The sequence below is a fragment of the Octodon degus genome, unplaced genomic scaffold, assembly GCF_000260255.1.
Source record: "Octodon degus isolate 3935 unplaced genomic scaffold, OctDeg1.0 scaffold00036, whole genome shotgun sequence".
Classification (NCBI taxonomy): Eukaryota; Metazoa; Chordata; class Mammalia; order Rodentia; family Octodontidae; genus Octodon; species Octodon degus.
Genome location: NW_004524612.1, coordinates 11923842 through 11942278, shown reverse-complemented (window position 1 = coordinate 11942278; position 18437 = coordinate 11923842). Strand labels below are relative to the sequence as shown.

General features: G+C 43.5%; 1 protein-coding gene across 1 annotated transcript in view; it reads left to right on the top strand.

Annotated features, from left to right (window-relative positions):
- Nucleotides 1–18437, top strand: part of Ebf2 (early B cell factor 2) — a 192702-nt gene that overhangs the window by 171770 nt on the left and 2495 nt on the right. The window contains exons 11-15 of the mRNA XM_004630676.3: nt 2317–2405; nt 4119–4184; nt 4267–4444; nt 5990–6175; nt 14237–14404. Coding sequence (XP_004630733.1) covers nt 2317–2405; nt 4119–4184; nt 4267–4444; nt 5990–6175; nt 14237–14404 — 687 coding nt within the window. The remainder of the gene's footprint in view (nt 1–2316; nt 2406–4118; nt 4185–4266; nt 4445–5989; nt 6176–14236; nt 14405–18437) is intronic.

Below are 18437 nucleotides of genomic sequence, written 5' to 3'. Positions count from 1 at the left end.
AAAAAAAAAAAAAAAAAAAAAAAAAAAACAACTTTACACCACTAGAAAGAGCACAATATTGTTTTCTTTCTGGTGACCTAAAGAAGAAGAGATATTGATATTGTAACATCAATTATTTTTTCTCTACTTATTGGTTTAACAAAAGTGAAATATGTTTTGAAATTTTCTTAAGGTCCGTATGGAAGAATAAATGGGTAAGCTGAGTTGAGAGCGGTGCAGATTCAGTCGTGTCGGTGTTTGTGGTGGGGCGCTTATGTCACTGAATAGTGCCTGTCGCAACCACAAGAATGTGATTCTCACCCAGAACACAAACACGGGTCAGTGTGACAGAACTGAGTATCTGGAAACCACTCCATAACATGTGATGTAAACTTGTGACAAGGACACATACTTAATATTTCATGGGCAAATGAAATTTAGATAAGTTAAGGCCTGGAGAGATAGCTCAGTGACATAAGCACCTGCCTGGCAAGTGTAAGGTCCTGAATTCTATCCCCACTACTGAAAAAAAAAATACTAGATAAGTTAAATAATTTAAGAATCCATGTCTATGTGTATGTTATGTTGTGAGCATATAGTCATGCATTACTTACTAATGGGACCATATTTTGGAAAATGTGTTATGATTTCTTACTTGGACAAATATTATAGAGTGTGTTCATACAAAACTAGGTGGTACAGCCTACTACATTCTTAGGTTTGGGGGCATATACTGTAGTGTATGTGGTTTGCTATTGATTGCATTGTTATGTGGCTTATGACTGTATTTGCACGTGTGTGTGTATATGTGTGTGTGTGTGCACCTACAGATGTGTACAGATGTGTGTACTCATCAGATCTTGGAGTTAGGATGGCCTTTCTGTATATGGACAAATTGGGATGTAGGAATGTTACATGATGACAAAGTGTTAAAAATTTTAATGAAGTATTTCATAAGTAAAAAGAAGAGACTAGTTCCCAATAGAAACGAGTGCAGGAAATATTAAGAAGTTTGTAAGAAGGAAAATGAAGATGAACAGCAAACATAAAAAAAAATTGTCAACATCACATTAGAAGGCTACTTAAATGAATTATAGACCATTCAAGGAAAAGTATGCAGGAATTTTAAATAATCTTATAAAAATATTTAGTAACATTAAAAGTTTATGATGTATTGTGAAGTAGTTAAAAGTAGATTATGTAACAGTGTGGCTATTATTTGTGTTGTGTGTGTTTAAATCTAGAGGGGCATAAGCAAAAATATTAATCCTGGTCACCTTTTAATTGGTGGATTTATAAGCGATTGTATTTTTACTATATATTTTAAATTGTTTATGATTTTGTAAATAAAAGGTGTTGTTTTGACAGAGTAATATCAACAGATGTTCATAACATACATATGCCAAAAGCAAGATGAAAAAATTCACCTTCCGATGTTTATTGCTGCCTAACAGGAGTGAGACAATCATTACTTGATTCTTTGGGACTTTTAGTTTATGTTGATCATGCATTAATTTGAAAAACATAAAATTTAAACAACAAACTTGAAAAATGAAGAGGGGAAGAAGAAAGAAGAAAGAATTAAGGAATAAACTTGAGAACTCAAGTTTTTCTAGTAGTAGAAATACTGAGGAACATCATGTGGTCACTGACTCATGGGTTTTAGAATTTCTAAGTGCCCACCAAGTGCCAGGATTGACCTTAAACTTTGTGAACACAAGGGCAAAGCGAATGAGTTCTGCTCCCACAGACCTTGCAGTGGGAGCTGGTGTTTTTAAAAATGCACAGGTTGTTCAATACAAATTGTGAACATGTATTTAGTAAAAGAAAAAGGTTTCTTTATTTTTTCAGAAAAGGATTTTACGAGAATAAGCTCATATGCTTATGTAAGCAAGAATGTAAATAACTGAGAGAATGACTTCAAAAAAGTGGAATTTAGAAGAATAGGTAGATGAAGAGTTATGCTTGTGGAAGAGAAGAGAGGCAGAATAGAAGAGGACGCAATATGAAAGTAGTTTATTATTTTCATAGAAAGTGTGCATGGTTGTATATTTGGCCTGCTTGAAAGTGAGCCGAGAATTGTAGGGTGTGTGCTTATGGAGGAAGTAATGAGATAATTTTAATAGTCCTGGAACTTTGAAGTGGTATTCTAACAGGAAGTCATTATCACAAATTCCAAATTTGTGTGTGAATTCAGCATCGGCAGTGTCAAAGCCCCCAGCTGGCTGCATCCATTGTGTCCACCTCTTAAGCCAGCACCAGACACTGCTGCTGCTGCTGCAGGCTGAAGCGTTGCTTTCTGGCCCGAATGCAGCTTCAGGGCATTTTGTCTTTCAGCGCTAAACGAGCCCACCATAGACTATGGCTTCCAGAGGCTGCAGAAGGTTATCCCAAGGCATCCCGGAGACCCGGAGAGATTGGCAAAGGTAACTTGCTTTGGAGATGGACAGGAAAACCTTTCTGTAAAAGTTCAGCAAAATTGAACCAAGCCAGCCACTTCACTTCCATCAAAATTAATCAGGCCTTGAATGGGCTAGGCTTTAAATATAAGATGAAAATAAAATTTCTACTAGCTATGAAATATGTTTAATTTCTGAGGAAATATAAAATCCAAAAATTTGGCATATAAAATATATTCCTTACACAAATATCCAATGCATAAAGTGTTGTCAGTTTCATGAAAATAAGTATTTGTGTAGTTGCTTAGAAGGGTGAGTTTCTGTTCCTCTAAATATAAATATAATTTTTTTTACCCATAATTACAGGAGGGCATCAACCCATAACCAATTATTTATTAAGGACCTAATACATACATCAGAATATAGTAAAGATAAAAACATCCACATATACACATCTGTAAAGTCTATCACTTTTATGAACTTTCTTATGAAAATTATATTGTAGACCCAACCCACAATGTTAGCTATCTTTGTTTTAAAAATACATCATTTTATTAGTTGTCATTCAACGAATGAGAAACTGTTAAATGTTGACATTTATACTCGCACTTTAAAAGTGCAAATTATAAAATGTCTTGTTCCCTCGTCTGTACTGGGAGTGAAATTCAGGCACTAGTTGCTTCTACCTCACACCTTTATTATCCTCCTGGAAAAATCCCCAGCCCCACCATTAAATTAGATGATATCTGGAAAGTAGGTTAATAGCAATTTAAAAGGCTGTAAAAAACAGGAGGTGGAAAAGACAAAATGAGTGGAGCGGGATTAGTAATCACTAATAAAAGTTAAAGTGAACAGGGGGAAATATTATTGAAAGAATTCATCTTGATTGGAATAAAATTTTGCAGAAAGCATTGCCAAGATAGTTTCAGTACTCTGGACAACTCCTTGGCAAGCAGCTAAGCTCAGGTCCACCCATAATTTTGAGAGTATTTGGTTAATTAGAGCACCAGAATTTTTAATACAGTGCTCTGAAAGTAACTTATGATAGAATTTTCCATGGCATTAATTTTAACCAACTCCACCCTCTGTTTGGTTTTTTTTTTTGTTTGCTCTGCCAGCACAGCCTTTTTCCTATAGAACCATTTTATTATTATTCTTTTTTATTTTTTTATGGAACCAGGTGTTGAACTCAGGCCCTTGCACTTGTCAGGCAAGTGCTTACTCTACTTAGCTATCTCCTCATTCCCTTTTATTCTTTTTTAATCTTTTGTTTATTTGGTACAGGGTCTCACTACACAGCTCAGACTCATAGTGATCCTCCTGTCTCAGCCTCCCCAGCATTGGGATTACAGCTGTGTACCACCACACCAGGTTTTGGTGGCTGACATGGCATGCCCAGGGTTCCTGCACCAGCACAGCATGTGGTGCCAGGGATCGAAAGCGGGTCCTTGTGCTTGCCAGGCAGGTGCTTGGACCACAGAGCTATCTCCTCAGCCCCTACAGAGCCACTTTATAGCAGTGAATTTCATGTAGGAATATATTGGTAGAGCGATTCACATGTAGGATTATATTCTACTTGTCAAACTGAATGTTGAACCTGTTGGATAATTATTTATGTGTGGAAGGGATGTGTAGGACTTTTGATTTTTATCTGCCATTTTCCTTAGCTTGTCATTTTGAGTTTTACTGTTGAGTATACCTCCCCCCACCACATACCTTTCCCCCTTTTTTTTTCTTCAGGAAATGCTGTTAAAAAGAGCTGCAGATCTCGTGGAGGCCCTCTATGGAACACCCCACAATAACCAGGTTAGGCCCTGCTATCTCTTGCTCTATCAGGTTGGTCTCTTCCTGGCAGATGAAATGTTCATGCTAAGCCGCCATTTTGTAGGACATCATTTTGAAGCGAGCCGCAGACATTGCTGAAGCCCTCTACAGCGTGCCCAGGAATCCTAGCCAGATTCCAACCTTGTCCAGCTCTCCAGCTCACAGTGGCATGATGGGAATCAATTCGTACGGCAGCCAGCTTGGAGTCAGCATCTCAGAGTCAACCCAAGGCAATAATCAAGGTGCTACCTTTCTCAAAGTTGTAATTCAAGCACGTCTTCAGAATCTATGTGGTTGGCTCTGCTGGAATAACAGCATCAGTCGAACTATCCAACAGAGAGTGTCCCCTGATAAGGGACTCCCTCTTGGATTCCATTATTTCAAAATCTGCTGGTCATAGGTGGTGCATTGTCAGATTCTAGCTTTCTGGGTACCACATAGGTCCCGTTGACTGGAAATAGTCAAGGATAAGATTTCCTGTCATACGTGTAAAAGGGTTTAGGCGAAAGGTGTGAGGGTTACAGGTATTAATTGAGTAAAGGTTATATCTCTGCTGTTGTTACAATCTGGTTGAATGATAAAGACATGATTATCACCATTAGCATTTATTATACCTGGCTCTCTTCTTGATAAAAAAAAAAAAAAAACCAACTTCGTTTATTTGGCACTATCTCTTGTGTATTATCTTATACACAACTATACATAGCTGCTGTGTTCTCCCTGGCATGGTGTCTGCCCTCACACTGTAGTGTGCTCTTCTGCTCTGCTTTTACTTGCCCAAGTCACTCTGAAGAGCCTGTTTCTTTTCCTACCTTTAAGACTGTGCTACCATTAAAAAAAAAAAAAAAACAAATTGTAGCAGTAAACCTACACAGCCAATTAGACTTTTACATACAAAATATAGTGTGTGTTTTTTCTCCAAACTTGACTTTATTATAAAGGGGCTAATATAAGTCTATTATAAATCATTTTTAAAAGGAATAACTGTTCTTAATGCACAATTGGGACATTTAACAGCATTGTCCTTCACCTTGGGATCATTAACCTCTAATTTTGTTCATCTTGTGGAAGAGAATTCTTTATTCTTTTTGCCTAAGGTGAGCTTATCCTACAAAAGAGTAGGGGGCATCTCATACATTTTCAAGAAATGGCCATAGTGTATGACATCTGCCTACACTGCTTCACCTGGCCACCAAATGCGTTTGCTCAGTGACACAAGTTACCATCTCAAAGGTCTCCAGTGTCATGTGAGATACAGCTGGAGGGGACTTTCCCACGGCTCCTTCATGTGATCGGCAGATGCTTAGTGCAGGCATGAAAGAAGAGAGAGGGCAGTTGTGGAGGACGGGGACATGAGAGCAGCTGTCAAAAGCAGAAGGCTTGCATAGTGGGCCCCAAAGTGCAGGTAGAGTTAAGGAATAATTCTAGTGCATAGCACAGTTGGGTGACCACAGTTAAGAATTTATTGTATATTTCAAAACAGCTTGAAGAGAGGACTTTAAATATATCTAACACCAAGGAATGATAGACACAGCAACAGATTTGTTGGTTCCTTTGATTGGATCCTTTTATATTGTCTACCTGTGTGAAAATATCACACAGAATGTACTTTATGGATTTCTACAACTGCTATATGTTAATTTAAAAAATAAACCTAAAAATGAACTCCTGCTTCCCGTGGCTACCTGGGAATAGCTTGAAGGTGTGGTGATCTGGGCCAGTGTGGACCTGTGCCATCCATATATGGGTCCGCCTTGATTTACCTGGCCTTTTCCTTCCTTGTCAAGGATACATCCGCAACACAAGCAGCATCTCCCCTCGGGGATACTCTTCCAGCTCCACACCGCAGCAGTCTAATTACAGTACCTCCAGCAACAGTATGAACGGCTACAGCAACGTCCCCATGGCCAACCTAGGCGTTCCTGGATCGCCAGGATTTCTGAACGGCTCACCCACAGGCTCCCCATATGGAAGTAAGTACCACACCATCCACGTGGCTCTCCAGGCCTCTCTGTCTCTGGGTTTTACTGGCACGGCTTTTGGAGGACTGGGAGGTGGTGCAGCTACTTTTCTCAGCTTTACTAACTTATGGGGGGCAAGCCCATTCCTGATGAAATATCCTCGCTGCCCTTCATTCTTTGCCCTCACCTGGGCTTTGATTCATTAGGCTGTGAGAGGCTCTATAGGAAAGGAAGAGAATAACTGCATCTTTCTTTAGGCACTTTTAGATGTGTTATATTATTAATCTTTATAAGAACTTTCAGAGGTTAATATTTCTTTGTTGTAGGCAAAGGAGTTTGAGTGCATAGCAGTTAGCTCACTTACCCAAGATCACTGGTCTAGAGTGTAGTGAGGCAGTAATTTTGGCAGTGATTTGAAGGCTTCAAGCTGCTTGGTCACATTATGCTAACTTTTTTCTTTGTGGCATGACTTTCCTTTCCCTCAAGCACCTCTAGAGAGGTGGAAGTTGACTGTGTGTCATGTTAGAGCACATTGAGAGAGAACCTCTTTGCCTGTGGTCTCACAGCGGAGTTAAAGGCTTGGGGAATTGTGAAAAACCATTTGGGGTGCTTTGGGAGTGAAGTCAGGAACTTACACAATAGTCCCAGGAGCCAGAGAGCTTGTGCTTTTCAAACCTACACGGGGAATACTGCAGGCCAGGGGACAGGGTGGCTTGGGGTGCCCGAGGGATTAAAGGCAGTGTTCTTGAAATGCTGAGTGCTGTCGCAAGGCCCACAGCCTGCCGTCTTTTCACCTAGAGTGGGTCCCTGGTGCCAGGAACAAGGGCACATCAAGGACAACACATGGCCATGTCTGCCATGGCACAGGAAGTGACGTGGCTGGGAAGTTGCATCTCACAGCCCCTGGGCCTTTGGTTTCCTGGGAGCATCCATGAGTTATTTCTGTGTCATCTGTTTAGCCAGTACAGTTGACACCATGTGGGGGCACACAGCCCCAAGTAGCATGGAGGTCGTTTCTTTCAGTATAAAATTCTGTCACTACAGAGACATGAGTTCTATCTTGTATCCTGTCATATTACCCAGGTTAATTAGAGTGGCCTAAGGAAACAAATTGTAGACTGATTGGGTTCCTTGCTTGTTTTTACGCTATGTTGTTCCAAAAATATTTGGAGGATTGATAGTCCTCAAGTGATAGTGTGACCGTATAAAATAGAAACTAATATGAAAGTGCAATAAAAGAAGGTACTGTGTTTAGAAAAATTATAAATCCAAGAGCAAGAGTAGATAATGCTCAGCTCATTCAAGTGAGCCATTCGCTTGGTGTGAGTGGCTTACTTTAACATTATAAAATGTTAAAGTAAGAGAGGAACATTGCTGCAAGACTTTGTGTCTACCTGCCACTCTCTTAAGAGGGTTTGGAGGAACATGGGCATTGCTGCAGCTGAGATCTTGGGGAGGCCTTCCGCACATTGTGTTGTGAGCAAGGCCCCCACTGTGTAACGTGGCCACTTTTTTAACCATCCCATGCATGGTGTGCGGGCAACAGAGCCACTGTGTAAATACTGTCACATCAGCGTGACGACAGCAGCAAGAGTAGTTAACGCTTGCATTGCCCTCTCTAGCTTACAAAGCAGTTTCACACCTTGAGTCCAGATAGATCCTCACCATAGCCTCGTGATGTGGGCCTATTATTGATCCTGACCATTTCATTTGTAGACGATGAGCTGTTAGCTGACAGACTCAAGGATTCATGGCCAAGAAATGGTAAAGATGGGATTAGAGCACCTGTCACGGGACGCAGAAACATGTTGTAAAATTGCTCAATAATATGAAAGTATGTAACCCATTTATAACATTTTCAGACTGAGAAAATTAAAATTCCTTCCATTTGACAATTTTTGTAGATTTAAAAATTAGGTCAGTCAAATAATATAGTGTTTGATGTGGTGGTAGAGAAGGAGGGAGAAGAAAAGAGAAAAGGAGGTTGGAAAGAGAGAAAAAGACAGACAGACAGAGACAGAGACAGAGACAGAGACAGAGACAGAGACAGAGACAGAGACAGAGACACAACTGAGTGGTAATTGCCTGGCGTTTCTTATCAGTCAGTTCACCTGGTAGGTAAGAGTTCTTTCTATTCCAGCAAATGATTTCCTGGTCACTCAACCCCACTGCCACAAGAAAAATCTTTAGATTATCTGTTCAAACAAGAGAATGTACACAGAAGAGTAGAAGTAGCGTACATGATGCCCAATCAGGAGTGGAGGAGACCGAGAGGACCCCACTTAGCTCCTGTCATACTGGGCGTGATCATTTGCACCTCCATTTATGAGGAAGAAGTTGTGCACTGGGCTTGGGTTTCCAAACAGTGCATTCATTACAACCAAATTCCCCCACTGCAAAAATACCAATACCCAATGGAGTTCATTACAGTAGCACCTGCCTAGTATTTCTAGCTCATGAAATCTTCTCTGGGAAATATTTGTGCACACACACACACACACACACACACACACACACAATAGACACACACTGCCCAGGGGAAAGCATTTTGTCAATTCAGTTATGTCTGCAAGCACAATCCTATGCTTTTGTGTTTCATTTTTCAAATGAGCCTGATGTGGCTGGACCATACAGCGAAGCAATCACTTGCCAGAGACATTAAAAAAGAAATAGGGCCAAGCCTCTCAGTCAAGTTTGACTTGCATTACAGCCAATGCAGCGTATCAGAAACCTGTATCTTTCCTGCTGTTACTCTCACACGACTTCAAAAACTGGCCAAACAGATGTTTTTTCAATTTTACATACAAACCTCACTTCCTGGCGGTAGCTATATGTGCCAAGTTCCAGCTCAGTGCAAGTTTTTATGGCTGGATTCTAAGCCCCTGACAATAGGGGGCTCTAATGAAATGCTGACAGACCCCTGAGAGCCAGCAAATGCAATGGCTCAGTGCGAAGGAGGATGTGTGCCCAGTGGGCTCCAGCTGGGACTATGCAAGCCAATCCGTCCTTGTAAGAAGAAAAGTAGTTTTTCGTGAACTTCCCACACTCACAGGGATTTCTGGGCTGGACGCACTTCTTTTACCTTGGCCTCTCTCCGTGGAGAGATAGATGTCCCGAGAAAATTCTCCATTGGAAGTATGTGTGATCAGCTTTCCTAAAACAGTGCCCTCTACTGTCCCCCAAAATAGTCCACCCAACAAGCCTGCAACACCCGTGGGGACCTCACCTTCCAAAGCAGAGCAATGGTGAAGCCAACCCAAGATGTGGGACAGGATCCACACGGGCAGCAAGCCAGCCCATCCTCTGAGATTCTTTCTGGACTTAGAGAATCTTAGACCAGGCCCCAGGCTTCAATATTTTTATACTTTCTGAAATAAATATTAAAACTTTTTCTATTGTAAAATATTAAATGATCGTTACTGAAAATGTAGAACATATGGAAATAGTTTTTAAAAGGAAGCATATTTCCACTATAAAACCCTCCTTTATAACATGTTGATGTGCTTCTTTAGAAAAAAAAACTTATGTAACAGTAACAATCTCATTACAGACATCTTGAAAAGCATGTGTAGGTAAAAGAAGAGAAAGAAGATGGCATACTATTTCCATGCAGAGATAACTTTTGCTAATTTTCAAAGCCCATCTTTGTAGTCCTGCATCGAGATAGATTGGAAGTTGCAGGGTTTGTCCAGCTGCCAACCTAATGAGATCCTGCCCTTGAATCCATGAAACAAGGGCTGGACAGAAGTCAGCCGAGGTAGCAGAGCCACGGATGCGCAGCCAGGTGCCGGGAAGTCCTGCAGAGGAGCAGGCCTGGGTCCTGAGACCAGAGTGCAGATACTGAAAAGCGTGTGTGCGTGCAGAAATTGCTTATAGGCATCATGCTTTCCATAGAAATGAGCGGCTCCTAGGCTTGGCTCTTTTGTGTCATAGGGGATAATCAATAGAACTGGCTTACAGACAGTGAAGCCTGAAATCAAAGAGAAAAACTGAGGTCATTCAGGAGAGCTATTACACTTACTGGTAAGGACTCCACCGTTTCTCAGTAATGAGAGATTATTTTTAAGTTTTTACAGCTTTTACTGCTTTGTCCTACATTGGAGTAATACAGGTCTATAAAAAAAGAAAAGAAACTTTGAAAACATAGACAAGTAAAAGGGATAAAATTTAAGAATACTCATAATTTCGTCAGCCAGAGACATCAGGGCCTCCACTTTGAATATACACTCCATATTTCTAGATTTTGTTGTATTTTTTTCTTTAAATGACAGTGGGGTTGATGTACATGTTATTGTGTAACTTTCTTTTTCCATTTGAAGGGGGAATGTATTTCCATATTAAGTATTTTTCCAATACTAGTTTTAGTGTTTGAATAGTATTTTACTGTGTGGGCTTAACATAGTTTACCCTAGTGAGGGTCATTTAACGTATTTCTCAATTTTTCATTTTTGTCAAAACACCCTTGGATCTTTTTTTGATTTGTTTGTATATTCATGATTATCTCCTTGGGATTAATTTCTAAAGATTAAATTAGCAAGTTAAGGAATACGCACATTGGAAAATACTTCACCTTCTAATGCCAAAGTCCCCTCAGGGACACTGGTTCTTCCCTCAGAAGATAGGGAATACATGTTTCCCTGTCCTAGGAATTTTTCCTTAATCTTTATTAATTTAGTAAGTGGAAAATAACATTTTGTTATTTTAATTAGTGCTTTATTACTAATCGGTCGGAGTGCATCTCCATGGGTCTCTTGGTCACCTCATGCCTCCTCTTGTGATTTCCTTCCTGTGTCCTTCACCCATGGAGGTGGTTCTCTTTTCCTAATAAACTTACAAAATCATACCAGCTATTGAGGACTTGAACATATCTAAATAAGTACTGTGATTTTAACTTATCATTCTGTGTGTGTGTGTGTGCGCGTGTGTGTGTGTTACACGTTTTTCAGGATATGTCAGATCCGTCTTAAGAATTTCAGATCAGTCTTTGGAGTTGAAAGCATTACATAAATTTATTTCTGTGGGGTTAGGTGTTACTGAAGAAGTCGTGTTGTTAATTCTGAAATAGTTTGCAAGTCGCATAACCTCTCTACTTTTTCTAATGGCACTTTCGGGGTTTTGTTTTCACAGATACCACCTAATATGTTTAGGTTTACTTTGGTGTGGAATATGAGAATAAGCTCTAAATTTTAGTCTCCACATTCCTACGGTATTGTTCCTATGAATTTTTCCCTACTATGTCACATGAAATGTCATCTTTGAAAAATCTCAGACTGGGGAGATGGCTTATGGCCAGGGAGATGGCTCAGTGGAATAAGTGCTTCCCTGGCAAGCACAAGGGCCTGAGTTCAATCCCTGCTTTCGGGGGAAAAAAAAAGATCTCAATTCCATTTATGCCCAGATCTGCTTTTGGACTTTGTTTTGCTCTAAGGATTTGCTTACCTATCTGTAGGTTAGCAGAACACTAATAACCTAGGTGTAGATTCAGTGTCACCTTCAGTGTCTCCCATGAATCCCCTTCATACTTAATGGAACAAAACTTTCTGACTCTTAAGGGTCTTATTACTGAAACATAAACACAGAAATTGTGTTTGCTAAACTACAGGAATTAAAATTCCTTTTAGAATTTGTGGTATAGCTGCACTAAATTTTAAATTACTTTGGGTTTAATTTGGCATTGTTATATAAGTTTTGTTAAAAAGTATTTAAAGGGGCCAGTTTATTCGATCCTGCAGCGATCTTTCATGTCACTTAGTAAAGCTGGAGACAACTCCTCTTCTTCCTAATAAGCAAACACATTCGAGCCACTTGTTCATTTGGGCTCCATTATTAGGAAAAAAGGATTTGTACAGGTGAGGTGGGTGAGGAGGGTAAATGGAACAAAGCGCGGCGCAGAGGTCGGGTGGCCGGGGAAGCCCCAACTCCTCGCAATGGGAAGAGCGCGTGCACCGCCGCTGCTGTCTCTGGAATCCTGTAAGACGGCAGAGCAGTCTGCAGTCGGAACCAGAGCCCCTGAGTCTCGGCCGCTCTTCCTTCTGCCTCGGGTTCTGTGCCTTACGGAAAAGGATGAGTTGCCTTTTCCTCCCTGGCTTCATTAGACTGAAACTAAGGCTGGAAGAGGAGATTTTGGTGGGAATTATTACTTTGACCCACTTCTAGTGCTCAACCCTGTGTCCTTTCCTGGGACAGTGAGCTGCCCCAACTTCTCATGCAGGCTTCCTGCTTCCAGGTTCTTCCTGGTTTCCTGACTTTTTTTCCCCTCTTATTTATATAACTTGAAGAAAGAGATGTAGAAGTACTTCTTTCTCTAGTTACTTCTTTCTCCAGAGTTCTTCAAAGCAGGACCAGATCTCTTAAATTTGCCTTTAAGTGCAAAGGGGGATTCATGGGAGATACTAAAAGTGACGCCGAATCTACACCCAGGTCGTTAGTGTTCTGCTAACCGAGAAGTAGGTAAGCAAATCCTGGGAGCGAAGCCGAGTGCGCAAGCAGATCTGGGCATAAACGTGAAGTGAGACTTAGCAAAGGTGACAGTTCATGTTTCAGTAGTAGGAAAAAAAATCATAGAAACAGTATAGTAGCAATGTGGAGACTAAAATTTAGAGTGTATCTTGTGTTCAACACCAAAGTAAACCTAAAGAATAAGTTAGTTTTCAGAGAGAGCTTTTTTGGATGTCTTTGGCTTTTAGCTCTGCTATAAAAGGCATGGTACTGGCGGTGACCTCTGTGAATGCTTTGTATCTGCACTTGAGGGCATAGACCTAGCTATAATTTTATATATGTTTATCATAAGGCATCAAAATAATTGATCTTCAGTTTACTTTGTACCTATCAGCCTCCTTTTTTCCATTTTCTAAAATTTTGAGACAGGGTTTTGCTAAGTTGTCCAGATGGGGCTTGAATTTTTTTCTTTTTAATGTGTTTGGTATGGGGTCTCACTATGCAGCAGCTCTAATTGTGATCTTCCTGTTTTTAGCCTCCCAAGCACTGGGATTACAGGCATGTGTCACCATGCCTGATCTTGGTGGCCAGCTCAGCACACCTGGGATAGGGCCAGTGCCAGGGATCGAACCCTGGACCTTGCGCTTGCCTAAGCAGGAACTTAGTGTGCTGAGCTATCTCGCCTGGGGTTGAATTTGTAATCTTCCTGCCTTGGCCTCTCAGGTGCTAGGATTCAGGCAGGTGCCATCTGGCCCACTTCCTTTTTGTTTTTTTTTTTAAACCCTTGTGAAATTGTTCTTTAAGCCTTTGTGAAATTCACTCCTTTCCTGAATAAGTGGAGCATAACAGATAAAATTATCTTCTGCCTAATGCAACTTTGAAGAGGTGGGGCCTTTTCTTGTGTAAATTGCCCTTATTTTTCTCAGAAATTACAACCCTTAGCTTTTGGCATCCTTTAATTCATTGTAATGTTAATATTGGTGGAGGGCTTTTTCCTAAACAGTATGTCATGGGAGGCTGCCTTACAGCCTTATTTCCCTGGAGCACTAGAAGCCCAAGGAGAGGGGACGATCTGCTAAATGTTAATAAACTTTTACATTTAATGAGTAAGTGGCCCAGAGAGATGCTCTCTCCAAGATGTTAACCCTACACAGCAGATCTCTGGGCCCTGGGAATAGCCAGAGGTGCACACAGCTCCCAGATTCTTGGTAGGGTGCAGAGGAAGGTTCTGGGGCTGCGCAGATGGGGTGACCTTGCTGCCACTTGACCATCTCAGCCTTCCCATGTGCTGCTGCTGGCCAGTGAAGCCCTGTCAGAGTCACTCCGCCGAGGCCTCTCCTGGCCTCCCAGGCAGAAGAGGGCTGCCCTCTGTGGCTCCCCGGTGCTGCTGTGTCCCTCCAGTGAGATCACTACCACATTATGTGCTATATGTGGCCCCTCAACCCCTGCCCCGCCCTGGAAGTAGGGAGATTGTTCGCACGTTCCAGTTCTTAGAAAAAATCCCTGGAATCTGGGCAACAGGGCCTTGAAACCAACGGTTTCTCAGTAAGAGTGCACCGGATGGGTGCGCAGAGGAAGGACCTGGGTTTCCAGATGAGCCCTGGTTCTAAAGAGCGCTGTGCATTTGCTTTCCAGTCATGTCGTCCAGCCCCACTGTTGGGTCTTCCAGCACGTCCTCCATCCTCCCGTTCTCCTCTTCGGTTTTTCCTGCTGTCAAACAGAAGAGTGCCTTTGCCCCTGTCATCAGGCCCCAAGGCTCCCCTTCGCCTGCCTGCTCCAGTGGCAATGGAAATGGATTCAGAGGTAAGCAAAGGTGCTGCCTTGGGGTTAGCGTGCGACAGGTGTCTGGGGGCCAGCGGGACTCGGTAGCTCTGCCCACGCACCCTCTAGGCGGTGCTCTGGTGCTTCCACGTGGCTCGTGAGCGGCTGTGCAGCTGGGCTCCACCCCACCTAAAAGCAAGGCGGGGGAAAGGAAGACATCATCAAACAAAGATCCCAACTTGAATTTCAGGAGAGCGGCACACACAGTGAGGAGCGTCTCTCCAGTGTGCCTGGTCACCCCCTCCAACGCCGGTAGTGACTACTTCTTACCTAGCTGTCTTGCTATCCGCAGGACAAATACCCTCTCATGGTGCACTTGGAAGGTGCCACCAGGAGCAGCCAGCAGACGCTGGGAATTCTATCAAATGCCAGCCAAATGGATAGAAGGGCAGGCAGGGCCGGGATAGGGAAGGAAGAGGGAGACACATCCCGCTTCGAAGAACAAAAATTAATATCACCCGTCAAACCCACTTTTGAGCAGCGTCCTAAAATATGATATGACGTAACATAACACAAATGTGATGGAACATGAGAATCTAATCATCCCGTCGTCAATGGGACACAGCCGATGGCAAGAGAGCAAATTGGAACCTGCTGAGCACAGTGGCTCCCAGGCGACCCATGCTGTTTGCAGGTTGTTCCTCATGTCTTGACGTGAAAACATTCATGACAGGCAGTGTTGGATAAAACCAAAAGGAGTGAGGATCAGTTAACCCCTTGTGAGCCAAGCTTCTGCAGTCAGCAGAGCTTGCCTGGGGTTGGGGAGCCCCGGGTGGGTTGTGCTGCCCTGGGGACCATCATTCTTGGTGGTTTGATAATAGCACATGGGTTCCTTTAGGGACACGTGTGAGTTGTGCTTCTCCATCGGTGGCTGAGAACAGATAGGAAAGGCACATTAGGTTCCTGACCCATCCTGCCACTGTAGAGTATGGCACCTTCTCAAAGTCAAGAGACTTGACAGAGAAATTGTCAAAACAATAAGCGAAGACTCAGCCCTTCAAAGAGTCATGGAACATTCTTTCCATTCTAAGGAGACAATGCAGTTGGGACTGCATGCCACCCAACCTGTGGGTAGTTAGAAACATCTGTATCTTTGATGGGACTTTTGCTTTAGGCTTTCATCCAGATGTCTAAGCCATACCGAGTGCAGCCTGTAGTTAAGTGTCTACCTGCTCAGCTCTCACAGAGGACCGGTGACTTCCATGCCATCGCTAGGGGGTGGGTGAGAGCTCGCTCCATGGTGGCGGTATCCACACATGGAGAAATGAAAGTGGCTGCTGAATCTTTACTTCCACACAAGGCTCTTCTAAGCCTGCTGGCTTTGTTCATAGGCCTTAGAGTGAGGCACTGTGGAGTGAGAGGGAAAAAGAGAAAGAAGAGGAAGCCCAGCTTTCCTCCATGTTTGCACAGGGAGAACAGGAAGGATACTGCCCTTCTGATTCCTGGCACTCCAGAAAACAGCTCTGTGGGAAGGAAATGTCATTTGAGCTCCACTCACCAGCCCCCTCCTGCCTCCCCTCCTGCATGTGCTTTGGGCTTGAGGCCATAGACTGGCTGACTCAGATCTTCTCTGTGGGGTCTTTTCTGACCACGGGGGCTCTTTGGTGGAGGCTGCCAGCTTTCAAGGCTAGGACGGAGTTGTCACAGGCACCGGTGACCTCCTATCCCCATGCTGCCTCTTGCTTACTTGCCCAAGCTTCCTATGTTTTCACCAAGAGAGCCTCACGTGGTCCCAGTGAAGTTCCTGAGGGGACAGTTGCAACAGAAATACAAAGGACTTTCAGCAGGGTCCTCAACCAAACCTATTTCCTGTCACCACCCGCCAGAACACTGGGGCTGGGACCAAGATAGTGCGGCATACCCTGGGCTGTGCCTGGAGGGACAGCAGCTTAGCTGCATGCAGGCTTGGCCCTGCACTCTGGCTTCATTTCTACAGCATCACAGATAAGTCCCAAACCTCTTTAGAAACACATGAGTCCTCTAAATTTCCCCAGTGACTTGAACCTTAAAAAAGAAGAATGAGGGGAAGCGGGAGAAGGGAAGGGAGTCCGGGGCAATTTAGAGTTGCAGCCTTTTAACAAATTGCAAAGACCTATGGACACAGGCAGCGCTGTGCCTCCGCATGAAGGTCTCAGGAGCGTCTTAGAGAGATCTGAGGCTGTGACAAGCACTCAACCCTCAGACCTGTGTTGGGTCTAGCTCAACACTGCCCACGCTGTATGGATGCTTAGCACTGTGCAGGCCAGTGTGAAGGGAGTGTGCGAATGGAAAGGGGCTTTCCAAGCAGGGAGGAGGCTGGGCTTGCCTCCCACTCATGCCCAGGTTGGAGGACCAGGTAAGTGGAGGCTTGCTGCCCGGCATGCTGAGGTTTCTGGAAGCAGCAAAACGAGGAGGAAACCCAAGCTGACGTTTGCTGCACTGCCTATAGGTGCTGAGTGAACAAACCCTGGGATCTTACAGCCTGATGCGCCAGTGGCCCCACCTTTCAGACACAGAGATGCGGAGACAGGCAGTGTGGGCTGACAGCCCTGCTGGCCCCAGGGGCTGCGGGGCTCCTCTCTGGGCCTTGCGAGGTGGCACAGCCCCCCCCCCCCCGCATAGCCGCAGGTGTGTGCAGCTGGTCTCTCTTGAGACCTGTCCTGCACACGGCACAGGACGGGCTGTTGTCACCACACTGCCCCTTTCAGGTCACACTGTTAGCATCCCTTTGGGGGAAGCAGTTCGTCTGAGGACACATGGCAAGTGATGGGCGCCTTGAACTCAAAAGGGGCCCCAGAGCCAGTCGACAGCCCGGTGTCTGTCCAAGGACAGCAATAATGACCTCTTTACCTTTCACCTTTCCCCCCATCTCCCTGTTGCCTGGACCAAAGGGAGATCCCTGTTTTCCTCTACATGGCCAAAGGTAAAAAGGAACTGGACATCAAAGTGTACAGCAGCATCCTCCCCACCAGGGAAAATGCTTACTTTTTCTCCAGTTTCTATTTGCTTTCTATCTCTTGGTTCTGGTTCCTACAAGGAAAAAGTCAAGGCCTCTGGGCATCTTCCCCAAAGGGTTAGACGTCATACTTCTGGGATGCCTGTGTGCTCCTGATAAGAGCAGCATGCCTCGGAATAGCTGAAGTTTTGATGGAGCCTCTGTGTCCATGAACAGCTGAACAGATAAAGAAAATGTGCTTAAGGGCACACCAGAGCACTACTCAGCCATACAGAAAGATAAACTGGAGTCACCTGCAGGAAAATGGGTACATTTAGACCATAATGAAACAAAGTAACTAAGCCATACATGAAGGATCACAGTTTCTTCTAAAGAAAACCCAAAATATAAATAATTGAAAACATAAAATAAAATAGTAATACCAGGACGGAGGGAGATAGACTATATAAATAGGGAGGAGATTTGGGATGGGAGGGTGGGAAGGCAAGAGGTAAGTGGCAAGTATGCATGATTAAGAGGCGCTGTGTGGATGGACCGATTCCCCAGGATGACTGTGGTTTGTATCACAGATACCAATAAAAAATATGAAAGTCAAGGTCGCCATCCAGCAGGGATTCATCCACCCCATGCTAGATATGAGGTGAGGGCAGGGGGGCTGTGCTGCTTTCCAGCATTCAGGGCATCTCTGTCTTTGGGTAGATCTGCCCTCCCCACACACTCCTCGGGGAACTCCCTAAGACCCAGGCAAAGGAAGGGGCCAAGGAGTGGACAAGCAGAAGTCAAGAGTGGGGGTCCCAATCCCACCCAGAGAGTTGTGCATGCTGTGCTTCTTGTCCCACCTTCTGCCTTATTTATCAGGCATTTACAGTTGATGAGTATAGATTGTCAAGATAATATTATACACTGCATGTCTGATTCATTTTCCAGCTCCCTCCAGGAAAAACAAAAAAAAAAAAAAAAAAAAAAAAAAACACCTATCTTGCAATCTGGGATAATTACTAGAGTTGCTATATCTCCAAATCATCAGGGAGTGTCCAGAATTGAACCGCCTTTATTGAAAAGTTACATCGATTCAATATA